At 32.1% G+C, this 19,785-nt stretch overlaps 2 protein-coding genes and 1 long non-coding RNA gene across 3 annotated transcripts in view; 1 reads left to right on the top strand and 2 right to left on the bottom strand.

Annotated features, from left to right (window-relative positions):
* LOC119188998 overlaps positions 1–19,785 on the top strand; it is a 124,691-nt gene that overhangs the window by 1,927 nt on the left and 102,979 nt on the right. The gene's annotated exons all lie outside the window — the stretch shown is intronic.
* On the bottom strand, positions 1,327–3,841 carry LOC115442779. The gene is made up of 3 exons (XM_030167934.2): positions 3,513–3,841; positions 2,606–2,798; positions 1,327–2,030 (listed from the first exon to the last, which is right to left on the bottom strand). The coding sequence occupies exons 1-3, from the start codon at positions 3,771–3,773 to the stop codon at positions 1,723–1,725; spliced, it is 762 nt and encodes a 253-aa protein (XP_030023794.2). The 5' UTR covers positions 3,774–3,841; the 3' UTR covers positions 1,327–1,722.
* On the bottom strand, positions 7,472–9,863 carry LOC115442771. Its single transcript, XM_030167922.2, has 3 exons — positions 9,575–9,863; positions 8,605–8,797; positions 7,472–8,287 (listed from the first exon to the last, which is right to left on the bottom strand). Exons 1-3 carry the CDS (start codon positions 9,788–9,790, stop codon positions 7,980–7,982), a joined length of 717 nt encoding a protein of 238 aa, XP_030023782.1. The 5' UTR covers positions 9,791–9,863; the 3' UTR covers positions 7,472–7,979.

The raw sequence follows: 19,785 nt of genomic DNA, 5'->3' as shown, positions 1-19,785 counted from the left end.
TTGCTCGCGGCTTCGGCCGCATGAATGAGTTTTCCGGGATAAAAGTCCCGGAAATTATATCCCAGGGTCTTAAACTATATTCATACCGAATTTAATTGGTATCCGTTGGGTAGTTTTTGAGTTTATCACGTTAAGAGAGGTAGACAGATGCGGCAGGGGACTTTGTTTTATATTTTTAGAACTTTTTAAGAAGAACAATTCCGTCATTCATGTTTGTTGCGTTACTTTATACAGCGCACGCAATGGAAGTTCTCAAAACGAATAAATTTTCCCCGTTTTTGCAACATTTTTCAATTATGCTTCGTTCCTATTGATCAAAGCGTGATGTTACATAGTCGATAAATGGGCTATCCAACACTAAAATAATGTTTCAATTCGAACCAGTAGTTCTTGAGATTTCCGGGTTCAAACAAACAAACTCTTCAGGTTTATGTAATAGTATAGATAAATACATATTTACGTTTTGATAGCAATGAATTTAGAGTTGCATTCAGATGTGTTATCAAATGATTCGACGACCTCATCTTATCTAGACGGAACGCACTTCAGCAAACTCCTATCAATACTATCCGTCGCACTGATGATAATCTTTAGTACGAATATTCCATTCGAATATTCTATGTAGTATTGTTTACAATATCTGCAATATTTATACATCATTTATAATATTACCGTTGCTGCGGATGTTTTTGTTTGCTGTACATTTTCATCATTTTTTTGTCAAATATTAAACCTTATTATTATAAGGTTTAATATTATGGGCGAACAATATTTTGTTCGCCCAGTTTACACTTGCAACTTCATTTACGCTATATGTATTAAAAATACCATATCAGAGTGTGCAGGTAAATTTCCTAATACATAATACCTAAATCATTGATCGCATCCTACAGTTCCTAAATCCACGTCCAGAACCGATGGTGCACCCACGAATAATGTCACAGTAGGCTCTCGGTCAAAGGTGTGCTTTCCAGCGCCCAGCGTCGCATTTATCAAAAGATACGGCCGTACATCTCAAACATTAGCAATCGCAACAATGCAATATTCCAGAATGTGCGTATCGGGACCCATTACTCTTCTACTGGTTTCCTTTATAAGTTTAGATGTCATAAAGATAGTTGGAACTACGGTTTGCAGTTATCCATTCCGATCGGTTGTTTGTAATCGAAACTAAGTGTGTTGATGTTTTGTGGTGGTTGTTGTGTGAGTGGACTTTGATGTCGGATGTGTTCTATCCGAGGTATTGATCAGATTGTTGATAACTTACATATAATCGTGATGACATTTGTGAGGTTTTATAATTATTTATTTAAATAAAATAAAACAAATGTATATATTTAATTTATTCAAATATTTCATGCTTACGATGTCCAATATAATATGTAATTTACAAGCACCTACACATTGTGTAATGTATGGCATACTCGTGTGTGTTGATCTCTTTATTTTGTCTTTTTATTGCCAAGTAACAGGATGTAAGTCCACCAGATAAGTTCTACTAGACATAATGGAACTTTACAACTAATATTTAAGAGTGACCAAAATAGTACTTCACCAAGGCTTGTGTTATTTCTGGGTGATATTAATATTGTTTTTGCTCACAAAGGTATGGTATCTAATATTGGGCGGACAATCTTATCATCTTATTCTGTTACATTTAAAAAAAAACATTAATATCACAGAAATAATAATCTATACATATAATTAACCAGAATTAACAATTTATCTTCTGATAGCCCTTAATGACTTCGAGAAAAATGAAATACAAGGATCAATAATGATTATAAAAGTAAATATTGCCGTAAACGCGATGAGGGTGTGTGCTAATGCATCTGACAGCCAATTTCTGAACATGCCCTTGTCAAATCCATAACAGAGTGACAGAGAAGAGCTGGCGAAGGCTATCGTACCAAATAATATGTGCGAGATCTTAGATAGATTGCTTGGTAAGTATTTTCGTAGTTCGAAGGCCCAGAGTGATGTGACGCCGTTGACTAAGCTCACTATAGTGAAGATCAGTGCTACAAGACCTGGGGAATATAAACATACGTTAGTAGTGCCTATTTTAGGAAGGTAATCTTCTAAATTTGTCGTGATTGAATGTAATACGCTAATAAAATAATTAATTCAGAATAATATTAAGTATAAAATATTACTTTCGGGATTCTTAGTTTGGTAATAGGGTGTTTAGACATCTTGAACAATTACTGACAATAAAAGGTGTAATTGAATTCACCGTTTTCTGGAAATACATGTACTCAGTTAATGACATACAATAAATCAAAAATACAAAATATGAAAAAGGATAAAATTACATGACATGCAGTTAATTCCGCAACATAAAAGAAGTCTGGTTTTGTTGCGTGGTGTATTTTTTATTTTGCTTTCTAAATGCTACAGAATTATTTTTTATCATATTTTATCGACTAAGTATATTTCGGGAAAACAGTGAATTAATTATATGTACTACTTGGGACCTATCCATTTAAAAAAATATTATCAGTCTTATTCATGACGTCTGCTATAAAAATCCCTTTGGAGTGTCAACGTTGTTTTTTCCACCCATTTAATAAATAAAAAGTATTATATATTTACATAAACTTACCAAATATTCCATGTAGTGTGTTCCAATGCACACTTTTGTCGATGATCTTAATAAAGTTGCCAGCAATAGCCAAGCCAGAGCCTACAGTTTGCAGAATCCAGTGCGCGCGCCTTTTGTGGATTAGTTTAAGATGCCCAGACCAGCCATTATTAGGCGACAAACTGAGAATGGCTTGCGACGTTAATAGCTGATACTGAAAATACGTATATCGTTCAAAATACATTGCCCAAATAACTTTGTTTAATAATTTGTTATTCTAGCCTTAAGACATAAGATTTGAAAAATAAAACATAATAGGATAACATTGTTTAGTATAATAACTTGTAAGCTATGACATTACAAAAAATATTATACATTGTAGGTTTTGAGCAATTTTAATGTCACTCTAGTGCTTACGTCAAAATATAATTATCAAATTCAATGAGACAAAATTTTAATTACTGTATAATTTTTTTTTTAGAAAAGCTTAAAATCTTGAGGCTATTCAAAAGTTATTTATATACGATGTTGATATGTCATCATCTCTAATAGCGAGTGGTTAAATATTATATTGATTAACGATTGACTTAGAATCAAAAGTATAAACGATCTCAATTGCTATATCTGATCTGCAATTGAAATCGATTCTGGGAATAAATTTCTATTTAAATTATTTTTAAAAAAGCAGTTCCGGGAATAAGTTTTTATTTTTAAATAAGCCGCCTGTGAGAATGTGAGCAATCTTTATTATAATTGACTGATCCATTTTCGCAATCCATGCGAACAGTGATTGCGATCGGTTTACTAGAATTGGTCATTAAACATTGACTATTGATGTTTTAAAATAAGAATAATTATTATGATTTAAAAACTTGTCTATTTAATTTAATTTTTTAATATTAAATATATGTTTTAAAAATATACTTACACCAATAACACACAATACGATATGCTGAAGTGTAGCGTTCATCGGCAATCCATATTGGAAGGAGAATATCATCGATATACCCACAACGGCACCAATGAGTATGTGTGCCACCAAGTTCATTGTCAATTGAAACAATTTTAACTTATAGTTGCCTGAACCACTGGGTGTTGGAGCCGACGGTGCTGATGGGGCTGTATTCTTCATAGCATTGACTCCATTTTCTGGATCACTTTGATTTGCTTCCAGATTATTTGGACGCATTTCAGGATCAACAACCTTTTCCGTACAACTTGTGATGTTCGAATGTGTATCTGCGACAACTCGGTTCAAACACTCTGACGGTTATTTTGAGAGTACTTGATAACAATATACCTACATTCCCTTCCTGGTTTTATCTCGTAAAATGTATATTATTTTAGCGCTTGTCCATTTTATGAAATAGTTGGCTATCAAATTAATAGAATGCACGTGATTAGGTGTCACTACCACTTACACAATAAGAGAAGAATCATCAATAGGTCCTTTTCCAGAGTTTAATATAGGAAAGAAGGGTCTTGAATTCGCGATAACCCAAGTAATAATTTTAAATTATAACGTGGCAAAATTCCTTAGATAAAGAAAATGCGTAACACATCATTCAGAAATGCTTAATTATTTATGAATGAGAATTAATTTTGCCTCGATCTTTCATGCGTATACTATTATGTGAAGATCTGCAACATAATATTCTTAATCTTATACATTTTTTTTTGTATTATTTGTTAGCTTCTTGCCTTACGACAATCCTATTCCGTTATTAATAAAATGTAAGTAATTAAATTCTTCTGAGATTATATCGAAAATTTATAAAAAAAATATATTTTTGTAAAACACATTCATTCTGTTCATTGATTGAATTGACTATAAAATCATGCAACGAAATTTCAAATTGTCTCTTCCAACATCTTTTCATACATTTTTACCGATTAGAGAGATATCACTTTTGGAAAATATACCTATGTGTCTTCATAATGCTTACATTATGAACAAACATACAAATAATTCGACTTCATTGATAATTTATCGATTGTACCAGTAGAAATATATTTGCAAAGTATATCATGTGCCGTGTGTGTTAGGTTGATTACATTGTCACAGATAAGATTAAAACTGAGAAGATATTTCTATGTTCGATTGTTTTGCCTGCTCGTATGGTAATCGGTTTTTATCAATTCTGACGTAATGCCCCACAGATAATTAATTATCATTTGACTAGTTATTTTTACTATAATAATCATCGATAGTATACTACATATTCCAAGACTGATAACATTGTTTTCTAAATGGTAGGATATACTTTATATCCGCCCGGATATCGACCACCGTACACAAGGTGTTAAAACCAGCCGTAATCGCCCATGTAAGTGTGGCGTTCAGGGAACAGCTTGTGCATATCCTGTTCTAACAGACGGCAAAATTGTGTCGACTGCCTAGGGGTAATCATCCTTCGGTAGTCGTCATTCTATTGGACCCCACTCCACTTACCATCAGGTGTAGTGGGGTCACTGTGCCATATAAAAAAAATCGTCTCAGTTTGTGTAAAAATAATATTTATTATTAAAATTATAATGATGTATATAGAGATTTAATCTAAAATTTAATTCGTGGTTAGGAGGCAGATTTTAAAAAATTGACGTTATAAGTCAAGAATATAGTCCAGTTCATGAGATTGGCAGTGTTTATAATTAATAACAACAAATTCAAAGTATTGGTTTTGTTCGAAACAACGGCATTAGCCCAATCGATTTGTTTTAAACACGTTAATATTTTGGAGATATATTAGGTATATTTATGTTGGTTATTTTCCTTATAGTATAGTTTTACATCGATATCATTTCTTTTAAGGTTGGTACACATTAATGCACATTGCCTTTGACATAGTCTTATTAGGCATTGCGATCTCTAATATATTATAAATTTTACTGGAATATCATATTCTCTTTTACAACAAATAACCAATTGGACCTATTGACCTTATAATTAAAATAAACATTTGATTAAAGGGCGCTTGAGGTCATCATCCGCTAGTTGTGGTGCGGTGCACTCACGCGCAACCGTGCACAATTATCAATTAACGTGCCCGTAGTGGCGTACGGATTAGAACCCACACTTATAGATCTTGAGAAGTCTACTCTAAATGTTGCGAAACGAAGACCACATTTTAAATAGTTTGCAACTTTTTTAGTTTGACAAAAATAAAATTAAATGTTCATATATGGAAGAATGCCTTCCATTGAACTGTATTGTTTTTTTATCTTCTTCAATATATGTAGCTTCATGGATTGCATCGTTTTTATATGCGGACATGATTTTTTTGTATGGCCATGGAAAAGTGATACCACTGTACCTGACGGTAAGCAGAGTGGGGTCGAAATAGAATGTCGACTGACGAAAAATAGTTATGTTTTGCCTGCCGGTTTGCTTGAAACCGGGTATAAACATGTTGCTCGGGATCAGCCTATGTATCAACGCTACACACTTACTTATCCACTATGGCTGTTTTTTTTTATTTGCGGCAAGACTGCGTACGATATTGCGTATTTCATAGAGAGCTGTGTGTATTTGTTTCTAATTTGGTACACATGTTTTGTGATAATTGTTTGAAAAATGTCATTAATATCAAAACTATTTGCATTTATATTTCAATGTTCGCATGTTTTGAGTCGTTTACGTATAAACCGCTTAATGGATTTGAATAACGTGCGGTGCACAAACAAATCAAATATTGGACATATATTATAAGCTTATTGCTACTTTTACCCCAAAAATGTAAAACACGGGATTTTAATATAAGCCACTATGGCGCGAGCGCTCTTAAACGTTAAGTTGTATTATTATAATCAGATAAGCAAACACGTCACAGACATAGATTCAATTGGCATATTTTAGCGATAAATCCCACGATTATTGATAATATATTATAGACTAATTGATTGTAATATGACTTACATAAAAAATAAAGCTGATATAATAATGCGTCGAGTACACGGTCCTTATTTTTTTTGTAAACTAATATAAAAAAAAATGAATATTTTAATGAAAATTTAAACTATTTAGGAGTTATAGTATATCGAATACTAGCTTTTGCCTGCATCTCCGCTCGCGTGAAAATGTTTATCTAGGATAAAAAGCATCCTATAGCACTCAGGAGTAATTTAGCTTCCTATTAGTGAAAAAAAAAAACAAATTCGCTTTAGTAGTTCCAGAGATTAGCGCGTTCAAACAAACAAACAAGTGAACACATTCTTCAGCTTTATATATTAGTATAGATTATAAAAAGTGTGACACATTTTTACATTTGATTAGCATAAAGTATATCTTATCCATTGGATATAAGCGATAATGTTTACGGAATGCATTGTATCGGGTTTTTCTATGTGACAAAGGCAATTAAGTATTCAAACTGATATTTTATTACAGGTTTTCCGCGTAGAGAAATGTAAGTCCCCGATGAAGTTATGTCTACAGACAGTGAACTAGGGTCAAGTTCATAAATATAATAAACTAATACGAACAAAAACAGGAAAATGATGCAATAACAATGATTAAACATGTAACCTTTAATATAATCGTCTTACAAGTATTCTATTTTATCTAAATGTGTCTTGATTCCCCGGAAAATAAAATAACAACCAATAAAAAGTTGTACCCTTATTTATACTCTTACGTATAATATAGAAAACGACAGGGAATAATTATTTATTTATTTATTATAAATATTCTGTACCTGGGCAACGCATCATAGAACCCGATGCGTGTAGGCAATCAAACTCTGTAATACTCTTACCTAGTCGGGTAAAGTATAAGCGAGTTATTTAAAAGGCACGCTTTCTGCTGCTTACAACTAAAGACCCGTACCTACAAGTTAGCAGTGAGATAGTTTGTATACAGGGCTGGTGTTATTAAAATAATATAAAATATTTTGTATATTAAACCTTTATATTGCAATTAAACAATGCACACATTTATGAGTTTGTTTTATCTCTTTATATTAATAATTATAATTATAATAATCATATTAGCTACGTTTTAAAATGACTTACATTTCTTGCTTTATTGGTGCAATGATGCTACTGATATATAGTTATACAAAATTGTGAATATAAAAATAAATTAACGCTAAAACATAAATACAGTGTTACTAATAATAGTTTTCTAGACTATGTGGTATACATCAGTAATGTCCTTTTCACATTATAATATTTCAAAAAAAGCGTTCTAAATCTTAAATTTAGAACCATTTATGGGTAAGCACTTAATAGCAAAAAAAAAGAATTATAATTTTAAATTATTTTTATTAAAACTTCTTTAATTTTTCATTAACAATTGTTTTTTGAGATAGAAATGTAGGAAAGAAAAATAACGGTATTACACATACTTATATTTAAGCTGTAGGTATCTTAAATAACAAGACAATAAGGTTCAACTTCACCTTGAAAATAGACTCCTAGACTTCCTATAGAAACTAATGAATGGATCTATGATAATGATAACAGTAAAAATAGTGGTAAACGCGATTAACGTATTAGTCACAGGGATAGTTGCCCAGTTTTTAAAGAAGTTCTTATCGAATCCGTAGATGAGGCAGATTGATGACGCTGCGAAGGCCACGATTCCGAAGCAAATATGGGTTAGTTTTGATAGGATGCCTGGTATACACTTCCTTAATTCGAACGCATAAAGCGATGCAAATCCGTTAACTAAGCTCACTACTGTGAATACTAGAGCCACCAATCCTGCAAAAGGATTAATTAGAAATTAGGTAAGGTTAGGTTGGGTTAGGAAAATAATTGAAACTAAATTAGTGCCGTTACAAAACAAAGTAATATTTTTTTTTAATAATTTATCAGTCGTCTAATAATAATTATTAATTTTCGTTATTAAGCAACACAAAACAGAATATAAATAATTGATGTTTTTGTATAAAGAAACTAGAGATCAAAAATATTTATCTTAAAAGTTATGTAACATGATTTTGGCATTTCAGCTGGAATTGTTCGAGAAGCACACGCAGCTGTGTGTCTGCCGTGTTCTAGAAGCAAAGACAGCTTACCGAATTTTCCATGAAGAGTGTTCCAGTTAACCGTTTTTTCTAAAGACATGATCAAAGTGCCTGCGATGGCCATTCCAGACCCTACGATTTGCAGGACCCAGTGGATGCGTCTCTTATGTACCAGTTTCAAGTGAGCTGTCCAACCATTGCTAGGAGAGAGGGCCAAGGTAGCCTGGGCCATTAACAATTGATACTGAAAAATAATGTTGCACTTTTAAAAATTTGTCGATACAATATTTATTTTCTTTAGTCATATTGCTGTAAAAGGGGTCTTTTTATGTAGGGGATAATTTTATAAAACCAATGAAGCAACATTACCCAAAAGTATTTACTATTAATATATTTATAGTTACTATTAATCTCAAGAACTTTAGCGAAGGCATAGCCCTAGCAAAAACCTAGTATATAATATTTTATAACTAAACTAGTATGCTCGGTAACCTCTTGTTCTAATATAATTTAAAAATTAAAAACTCGTGTAAAACAAGTGCTCAATGATAAAAAATATTTTCTGAATTTATCCGTATTTTTCATTTCACATATAGTATTTCATTATTTTTACTACAATTTTATATTGATGTTCACTGTGTCGATTGATTATTGTTGCGAATGGTACGTGAAAGTGAGATACTCATATTTTATACTAGGTTTTGCTCGCGACTTCGCCCGAGGGAAAGCCTTTCCCGCTACAAAATTCCCTATAAAATTGTAGAAATTTAAATCGCCATCTGTACGACGATACAGCCATCAAAATTAGATTAAAAATTCTACTATTTCTCATGGAAGAAAATTACCGGGCAATAGTATATGTATTAATGTATGTATTAATTCATGAAATGGTCTATCCGTGTGTCAAATTTCATTCAAATCCATTCGGCTCTGAATTAACTTCCACCAAATTTTCACAATCATTTGCATTTATTAGTAAGATTATACTTTTAGAAAATTTGCTTTATAACTAAATACTCACCCCTATGACACACAAAGTGACGTGAAGCGAGGTTGTACCGATAGGTAATCCATTTCTAAACGCGAACATTAACGTAACGAACACTGTTGCACCTATAGTAATATGCACTATACAGTTTAACGTTGATTGAAATATTTTTAACTTGTATTCATTGGCATCTAGTTGTGTTGTGGGTGCAGATCTACTATTTTCAATATCGGTCGATGTGGAAGCCATTTTTTTAAGCCTCGAAGCTACCGTTTACACGGAACGTTAAAAAGTAATGTGTAATTATATTATACTCAGTCACTAGTTAGATAACTGCACCATATCTAGGCACGCATGATATTAGACATGTAAATGATATTATATCGATGTTTATTACTAAAGCGTGTATTATATTTGTAATATCCGTGTATTTATGTACAGATATGCGCGATATTTTTTGCTGGCATTTCGTATTTATATGCGTTTTTCTGATAGAGCAAATATAGAATACTACGCTACTACTATCCCGTACTGTAGCTAATATAAAATTATTATTGTCAATAAATATATTTGGTGAAACATAAGTCAAAATGTAGAGATGAAACGAATATCCAGGAACTTCCTCGGGGTCGTTTTTAATATTATAGATACCAGGCTATTATACTATTTATAATATGCAAATTGATAATGCTCAAAATTTGTTACGGGAAAAAATCAAGAAATAGATAAAAAATTGAAAGACAAAATTCATAATTTCAATAAGAATTACAATATGTTTAGTAGTTAAAATTAAACCAGGATATGGCAAATTATGATAAACGAACATAGTTTCCCGTGGTTGAAAGAAATAAAATCACTTGAAATTATCGATACATTTAATATTAACGTTACATCCTTAATTAATAAAAATAATTAGCTTTTATCCAATTGATAATAATATTATTAACTCGAAGTTATTGTTTGTTTGTTGAACACATTAATCCGCAAATATTGCAGATTTGATTAAAAAAAAAAATAGCGGAAACTAATTTTAGTTAGTAGGATAGTAATCCTTAAATACTATAATATGCTACTCTTTATCGAGAGAACAGACGTTTACGCGGGCGGAGTCGCATGAGGAATGTTTTGAAAATATTATGCTATCAATAATTGTGTATCTTAAGTAATTTGCTATGAGCTACAGATTAATATTGTGAAGTATGGACGCGGATTTCTCATTTTGTGTAAATTTAAATACAAATAATGTTTATTGCATATTTACTAATGCATATACGTAAATAACCATTATACCAGTAAACGCTTGTAAAGGATAGTCATGTGGTAGACTCCTTTATTACATGAAGGGCTGTTTTGTCCAGATTAGTAGTACCACTACTAAATACAAATAATGTTTAGTGAATATGTACTAATGCATATACGTCTATAACCATTATACCAGTAAACGCTTGTAAAGGATAGTTATGTGGTAGACTCCTTTATTACATGAAGGGCTGCTTCTACTATGATAATAATAGCAGATTTTCGCCACATTAATTGTGATACTTAAGGACCTATGCATGTGGCGCAGTTTTTATGTGGGGACGCACTTGAAACGGAACTAAAAGTGCGATTTGATCATTTACTGTACACTTTTGTTTAAATGAATACAGTTAAGGAATGCGTGGCGGTCGTGTTTCAAAAGGTAGATGTGTGTACTACTAATAAACTATAAAAGATTTTTTTTATTATTTTTTATTGTGGCTATTTTTCTCCGTACTGTATACATACATTTAGGTACTTATCAGTACAATCGGTCTTATAACATTAGTCAAATCAGTAATTTTTTATCAATGGCGGTTAAAATAAAACGATTTATCTTTGACACCTCTGTTAGCGAATTTGCCCTCGCTAGCCTGTTACCGGGATAAAATTATTTTTTTGAATGAATAGTAACCTGAAGTATTTAAGGATAATGTAAGGATATTCCAATTTCTTATTAAACAAACTATTTTTAGAACAGAAGTTCCAAAGACACATTCAAACAAACAAAATGTTCAACATTTTATTTTATTTTACTTTATTTAGGAAAACAAACAGCACACATTAATAACATTTGAATTAAACATAATAATTTTTACATTAGCCAAACAGTTTCCACAAATATTTTTTCCAGATTGAGGACAGTTTTTAGGTTTTCGATGTTAGAATAAATAAAATTTACACATTATATGTATTGAATAATAATCAATAAGTATTATATTTTATCAATACGCAATCTTTAAATATTTTTTAAACAGTCACGACGAAGTGACTTCACTGTATCAGATAGCAAGCGGAGTGAGGTCTGGATGGAGTGTCGATTGACTAGAGATTATCCCTCGCCAGTCGACACAATTATATCGGTATATTTTTGGTCTGACAAATTACTTTCATTTTTTAACTTATCTGTTTTAAAGTCATTGAAACAGTCAGCTGTTCAGTTTCAAATTCGCTTGACTACTGCTCATCAATTGAAATGTATTTCAGAAGATAAACAATAGCCCAAGCCTAATAAATATCAGGATAATAGTAACTCGGGCAAAGATAAGTGTCCGACGGAATGACCTTGACAATATTGATACGGCTCCAATAATATCGATTATCGATGCATTTCTAGAGTTCAATTTTGTTCCGAACCTTCGTTATAATTTTATGGGTAATGTAGGGTCAACGTCTGCGCGAGACCTTATAAGCGACAATATGGAAAAATAAAAGGATTATTAGAAATCAAAATGATCTCTACGATACCTCTTCTGTTGTACAAAGATATGGACTGTCTCGGTAGTTGTATTGCATGGACGCAATGACTACCGCTCTGAGGTTCAGCCTTCCATTCCCTGGCAGAGTGATGTGGCGTTTTTCTGTTCAGGATCAGCTTGGAATTTATCCTTGATATGGCTTGTCAGGTGGCAGATGTCCAAAAAATTATATACTTAAAGATAACATATTTGTAAAAATATTTCTATTTCGAGTCGTGACTCAATAGACATTGATAAGCATGTTAAGTAATATGCTTCTAGATAATTGCTCTAGAACAAATAACATATGATTTCAACTCACATCAAAATTCATAATCACAATCACGCCGAAATGCCTTGCATTTGGATTTTACAAACTTTTATCAATTCAAGTGTGCCAAATGCTGACCTATATTAGTGTAACCATCGTTCGGCCAATATTCGTTCCAATTTGCAAATGTTTTCCATTATGAAATGACGCACGCTCGAAAAACGGGAGGTCCAGAGTCCGTATAATACACCCGCATCGGTCAGCACAATTAAGGGGTCCCATTTGGACCTTTGCTAATGGAATTAAATCCAATTAGATTTTAGGGTTACGAGGTGAAGTTTGCCGACGGTAAACAAATGGCTTTCTATTACGGCTTACACCTGCTGTTTGCTCTATTTGTCCAAAGATAAATTAGTATCAGCTTCGTCTTTGTTATTAATTTGTTTGCCGACGTTCCTTTAAGAAATGTCGGATTGTTCTGTTGCTGGATGTTGTTGTTTAATTAAAACAACAATTGGTTTTATTATTTGTAAGAATGTTATTATTGTTACTTGTGCAGTTGTTACTAAATGTAAATAGTTAACTTTGAATTTGGCAGACATGTCAAAAGTTTAAACGATATATGGTAAAATACGAACAATTATGAGTGTTAACAAAATTTGTGTAAACGTATACTGTTGACAGAATGAAGTAAGACAACCGAAAATCCAAATATCATAATAGATTATGAGAGTCAAAATAGCTGAGTACTATTTGAAGGGAACGTATCGACACAAAAACATTCGTCCTAATGAGCACGATCTGTGTACACGTCATTACGTAACATTTCCGCTGAATCCGAATACATGGCAACTTTTTCTAACACAAACATCAGTAGATAAAATCAATCAGAATCCATCTCACGAGTATCTGAGATCAAACACGCCAAGTGTTCCAAGTTGTTTGGCTTCGAGCGTGCTGGGAGCAGCATATTTGATAAAATCCAAAGTTGTGCGAACATTTTCTCAGGCTACAACGTTTCTTGCTACGTGTGGTTTTCGATCAAAGTTTTCCAACGGAAGAGTGTTGTGAATCTACGATAATGCATCTTTGAACAAAAAGTGACGCGTGCCTGGAAATTTTAAAGTTACGAATTTGCTGTTCAGTGCTATCTTCTACCACTATGTAATGGGACTTTATTTGCGTATATATAACAAATTGGACTGCAAATGTTGAAATATTTTATTTGGAGCAACCTTTTGGATATTTTTGAGTATAATTAAATGTTTTATTTATTTATTTGAACAGCCAACAAAACAACCACCTTACATAGTTTTTTTTAACAATTCAGTAAGTAATTGCTGCAGTGCTGTTTTAATTACAGGCTGTCACAGCATGAACATGTTACAAATATTTTAAATTACAATTAAATAAGTCTTATTAATTATTATTTTTTAAATAATTAAAATATAAGAATGCTTATTGTCTCTTAATTACGTTGCTCGATTAGAGAACGTTATTTGTGAAGTCTTGGCTTATCATGAAATATGAATAACATTGAAGGGTTCAGAGGTATCTTCAAAGTTCATGACCAGTCCAGGTCTTCGATAAGTACCTGGACAGTTATCATTTGTGTGTTTTGATGAAACGACCTATTTGCCATTCATATGCACATTTGTTGAAAAGTTTTTTAATATTATCTCGTAGGTTTCTTCACTAGCACGTTTTTGTCGAATGTATCGAATTTACGTAAGATTAATAAACTTATCGTATTATAAACAATCACGTAAATCAGTTCAAAATGTCTGCATGATGTATATAAAAATCTCCTAGAATTGAAAGCCCTTTAGCCCTTCGTACATTCATTTTATACGATATAGACTTACGAACATAACAGGATGGAAAGTTAAGTAACCGTAAATATCTAAAAGATCCTAAAGTAATTTGTGACTTAGCGTCCTATTTCGACTTCAACAGTTTCTGTATAGGAATTAAATTCTCAAAGAATTCTCTCGGCCTAAGGCGAAAAATTCAATAACATAGAGACATTTGTTAGCAGGACCGGCTTTCATTTGGCGGTATCTCCCCTAGGCACTTAAGTTTACATTAAACTTGTCCAAGCGCGAAATTGATCTTTTAGTGAGGGGTTTCCTCAACGAAAATATAAATTGCGAACCGACGCTATTGATATTTCTCTTCAATGTTGAAATTTTAACTGGAAAATTTATACTTTGTGTGATCTATTGGGAGTTTAGGAATTTCTGGGTTTTTGGGAGGGAATAAATTGCAGAATACAATGTGAAATATGTTTTTTGGTAAACTAGTTACGTGGTATGAATGTTCTAATAATATAAATGTGAAAGCTTATGACAGAAATGTTTGTCAGTAAACGCTTGAATTGCTAGATGCATTGGTAAATTTAGTTAATTACATCGATCAATTGTATCGAACTTTAACAATAAAATTTTATTGAATTCAATTCTAAACTACAAAAGTAATTACTTTATATTTTATTAACATCAACCCATTGTATTGTGCTAGAAGTTGAAATACTCATAATTAACTAGAAATCTTTGTTAAAATACGAACTGTAGTTTTCACTATGTTTGCTAATAACAAAACATTCAGTTGGGTTTGTATACTCTTTGTAACAATGGATTAGTTAACGCGTCAATTCTTTTACCCTAGATTGCAGAAAAATATTACTTTGCTGTGGCATTTTTTATAGCGCAGCTAAGGTTATATTATATACTAGTATCGAAAATATAAAGTAAGGATTCGAATAACCCTATGCGTTTCCAAAACTGAAAAGAATTTTCAACTGTTAGAGTTGTCCTGCAGACTTTTTGCTTATGGAATATTAATTTGTGATTAGATTTTTTAGTTTGATTTGAAAGTTCCTTGTACATAGATTAAATAATATTATGGCTGCATTTCAGTGTTCTAAATTTAAATTAATCTGGGCAATGGTTTTGAGCGACTTATTGATTTTATTTTGTATACGGCGAAGTACATAATAATTGCGAATAAAAAGAAATATACTTCGCAAAGATTATTCGTCGAGTAGAGAAAATGAGAGGGTCATGTATAACTTAAGGATTGAAACTTCAATATTCTAATTTCAGGTAGGATAAGCAAAGGATGAAATATTTCGTTTTCAATGGGTATGCAAAACGCAAAAGATATCAAATTAATAGATGAGATTAAAATAAACAATTATAAAAAAACTTTTAGTAATTCTATTTTCGATATTTGTTAGCGATTACTAAAAGTCGTTTAAAATAAAAGGGTAAGCTATAGGTATCTGGACGTATATTATAACAAGACTTAAAAGCTGATTGATTGGTCCAATATTTCTTTTTAGTAAATAATATGTCATCTAAGTTCCCGCCTTTCCAATAACTAGACTTAGCCAAATTTTTTTATACAATGCGAGGACGCATTCTCGATGCAAATTAAGCTATAATTGATATTTCAGTTTTAATAAACGGGAGAAAGCCCTCTCTTGTATAGATCTTAGTCATACACGGATATGAAATGTAATATCCGAAAAGCCTATAGAAGTAAAGTGTGTTGTGAAGCATTGTTACACCTTCCATTCATTCTGTATCAACGATCTTTGCCCTCAAATCTGAGCAGGAGAGGAACGTAATCAAGGATTAATTTTCTACTTGGATTATTTTCAATCCAGCTCCATGTGTGAGCCTTGGGTGTATCTTCAATTTAAACGGATCCTTTACTTAGTTGACAATTTTGTGCGAATATTCATATTATAGATACGGGCGTGTAGCGACATGTCATTGTATAGCGAAATATTTAGAAGGAAATTTAATGTTTTGAGCGTTCTTTGTACCTTATACTTCTTGTTTGAAAAGTAACATTTGTGCTGTATTGAAGTTGGCTTTATCTATATCATGTATGAGTGGATCGATTAAGGAGTTTCATCATATAATAGAAAATAAACGGTAAGTGACAGGTTGCTATTGCGCTTTGTATAGTGATTCGAGATTTTCGAAGGTCCAAATAATTTCTTCCCTTCTAGTGCCTTTTACTTCTTTAAAATTAGCTGCTGATCCTTAATCTGGTTTAATGGATATTTATAAGCAATAAACATCCATTATACCAGATTAAGATGATATCTGATTGATATCTGTGATGAGTAAGTACTCATTTGCTGGATTATGTTATAAAAAATAAATGCCGAAAGGGCTTAGCAAAATAAACTCAATTTGGCCTACAATATACTATATAATTACAAAATTAAACGAATTTAATTATGAATGGAAGGCTATTCATCAAAACTGGGCTATTTTGTGAGCGAAACGCACGAACAATATCGTTGAAAATGTTAAATTTACGTGTGCTCAACGCACATACTGCGGAATAAGGTGCTCTCATTTTACGGCTTGTGTGCAAAGATTTATGATGGCGTTAAAATAAAATACATTTTCATCCTGGGCTTTGGCCTCAACAAGAAGTGGAATTAGAAAAATCTACATAAATAACACCAGTTTTCATATTCAACGACGTATATCACGGATGTGATGACACTTATTGCGTTTAAGGATCTCGATTCAGTGCGTTATAAATGTCTCCATTAATATAAAAAAATCTAATTCCTCTGTGAGTTAATGCAGCATGATATAGGAAGGGATAGGTGATATTATGTCTTTGGTCGAGATCTCTAGTCTATTCATGGCGGTGAGTCCGTGGGCGTTTGTTTTTATTGTTATTATTGAGTAGCTAAGACATAACTAAATGTTGCAATGATGTTTTATACTGAATTAACTGGCTAAACAGCTATTAAATGCATTTTTATATAATCAATAACATTTCAACCAGTTATTAGTATTCACATAAAATCAGGTTCAAAGATACTTATTTACTGATAACGTTATATCGTCGACCGCTAATTGATGTCTACGGCAAAATTAATTATCCAATTTGCTTCCAATTACTCAAATATCTGCGATGGAAAGAAGTACCTAATTGTGGGCTCAAAGTTCTAGCGGAGCTAAACGAACCCACCGGAAGGAAGCCTTCGCTAACCAGAAGCGGATATTATAAAATTTATGGCCACGGCAAAATAAAACGAGGTTTTACCTCGCGCTGAGTTTCCTATGAAAGCCTTTGATTTAATACTCAGGGCGCTTTAATATTTATTTACTGCGATTGCTTAATCAAACTCTGAAGAACGGTAATATATTTAAAGTATAGCAATATTCTGATTTTAAAATTGTTTTCAGCTTGTTAGATTCAAAAAGGCGGTTTACACGATCTTTCAATAGATTCCTTAGTCTAGAATTATAATTGAATACAGACTATAAATCAATAGCCATTACTAAATTATTCTTTTAAATTTATGTCCCATCAGCATCATCTGGATAGTTGCAAGGCATCAATTTTAATTTTATTTATAAATTAGGTTTGACATTAATTGAACACATATATTCGATTTCTGTTTCATGGACAAATTTCCCCTTAGTAATTAGTCTCTTCATCCTTAGTATTGGGAATGGTATGTAGTTGAGTTTACCGCTTCGTCGGAACTCGATGGAATCAGGTCTTTCGTCACAGATTTGTTAGCAAGGCTCACCACAAACTAGAGTGGTAGGCTTTCACCAAAATCTAGGGCAGGTGCATGATACCATTTACAAAAATGTAAAACCAAATTAGAAGCACCTGGTTTTTGTGAATTTAAGTGACGTAGATCCATAGTAGTATAAATGTAGACATGCGTATATATTTCAAACCTATTAGGAAAAGCATTGCAAAATTTCGGTTCATTAATTAAAAAATGCTCATCAAACTGAAGTAACAAAAGCTAATGGCTTTTTAACATTCTTTCCTTTACAAAAACTCCTATTACAGTCGGAATAGCTACTAAGTTATCAAAGCCGCATTTCATAGCAATCTATAGAGCGTTATCTGTGTAGGAAAGCGAGATGCACATTGCCGGCGGACATCCGAAAAGTATTTCCGGGCCGTCTGTTGCACGAGTTGGACACATCGAGCTATGAAAGGTTTTTTTGTCATCCATGTCAATGTTTGGCTTTTTGAGATTAGCTTTTTGTTTTCTAAACGATACAAAGCAGTCGATGTCTATTGTAAGTTTATTTTATGGTGTTTTGTTGAAATTTTATTTTTTAGTTTTTGATGATCAGAAGGTTAATATTACTATCCATTAAATAATATTTCAACTAATTTGAGGATGATCCTCATTCTTTTTTGCGGTAAGTGATTGGCATTTGAGAGCATCTCAGCCATAACTTATCTTATATCAGTACTATAAACTATAGGCCATGCCTTAAGTTCTTACTAGTTCTTATTGAATTTATTTTAATGTTACGTAACATCTTATATCAGTTTTTAAACAAGGATTGATTTGGTTCGCTTAAAAATATTTAAAAAAGGGATCTTGATTTATCGATTTTTTATTATTTACGTCACAATATATTATCGTAAAGGGATAGATTTATATAAGTCATCAGCTTAATTAATACTGGCGTCGTGAGTCAGAATTGAATAATAATATGAGACAGTAAAGTAAAATTATGCACTATATAAATAGATTTTAAAGTTTTAGCACTGTTACTTTTTTACATGCTTTAGAAAAAGATAGTGATCTATCTGTAGGTCCTCGGTAACACTTTACTTTTAATAAATACGTTTCAACAAATTTCTGATTTATTTGACAGATGTAAAGATATGACACTGACGTCTGAAGATTATCGTCAGCTAAGTTTCGATTTTACGTTACTCCAATAACATCAGTCTTGACTATATTCAATTATTTCACCAGAATTTCATTATGCAAAACAAATGAAAACAAGTAACATTCTAAAGTAGATTCATAGCTTGCAGACGAACTACTTCTACCCGTTGAGTCAATATCGGAGACACGCGTCTCCCAAGCGACGAATTTAAATTGCAAATGGTTTCGTTGAAACACTGAATTCGGAGTAATATTTACGAAAAAAAATGTATAGGAAATCTGTGTTTTATGTTTGGTTATATTACCTGTCAGCAAATATGATATTCGTATTTCATGTTGGATATGCTTTCGGTTGGTTAAACTTGTATCAGAATATATGTTTTCTTTTTTGGAATTTCAAAACGGCAGTTATTTATTTACAGTACTGTGAAATTCGTGTGTGTGGTGACCACGAATTGGTACGTATCTTTATACCAAAATACTTAAAATAACAATTAAATATAAAAAATCATAAATGATTCAT

This window comes from Manduca sexta, chromosome 11 (assembly GCF_014839805.1).
Source record: "Manduca sexta isolate Smith_Timp_Sample1 chromosome 11, JHU_Msex_v1.0, whole genome shotgun sequence".
NCBI classification, from domain to species: Eukaryota; Metazoa; Arthropoda; class Insecta; order Lepidoptera; family Sphingidae; genus Manduca; species Manduca sexta.
This window is presented reverse-complemented; position numbering and strand designations above follow the sequence as displayed.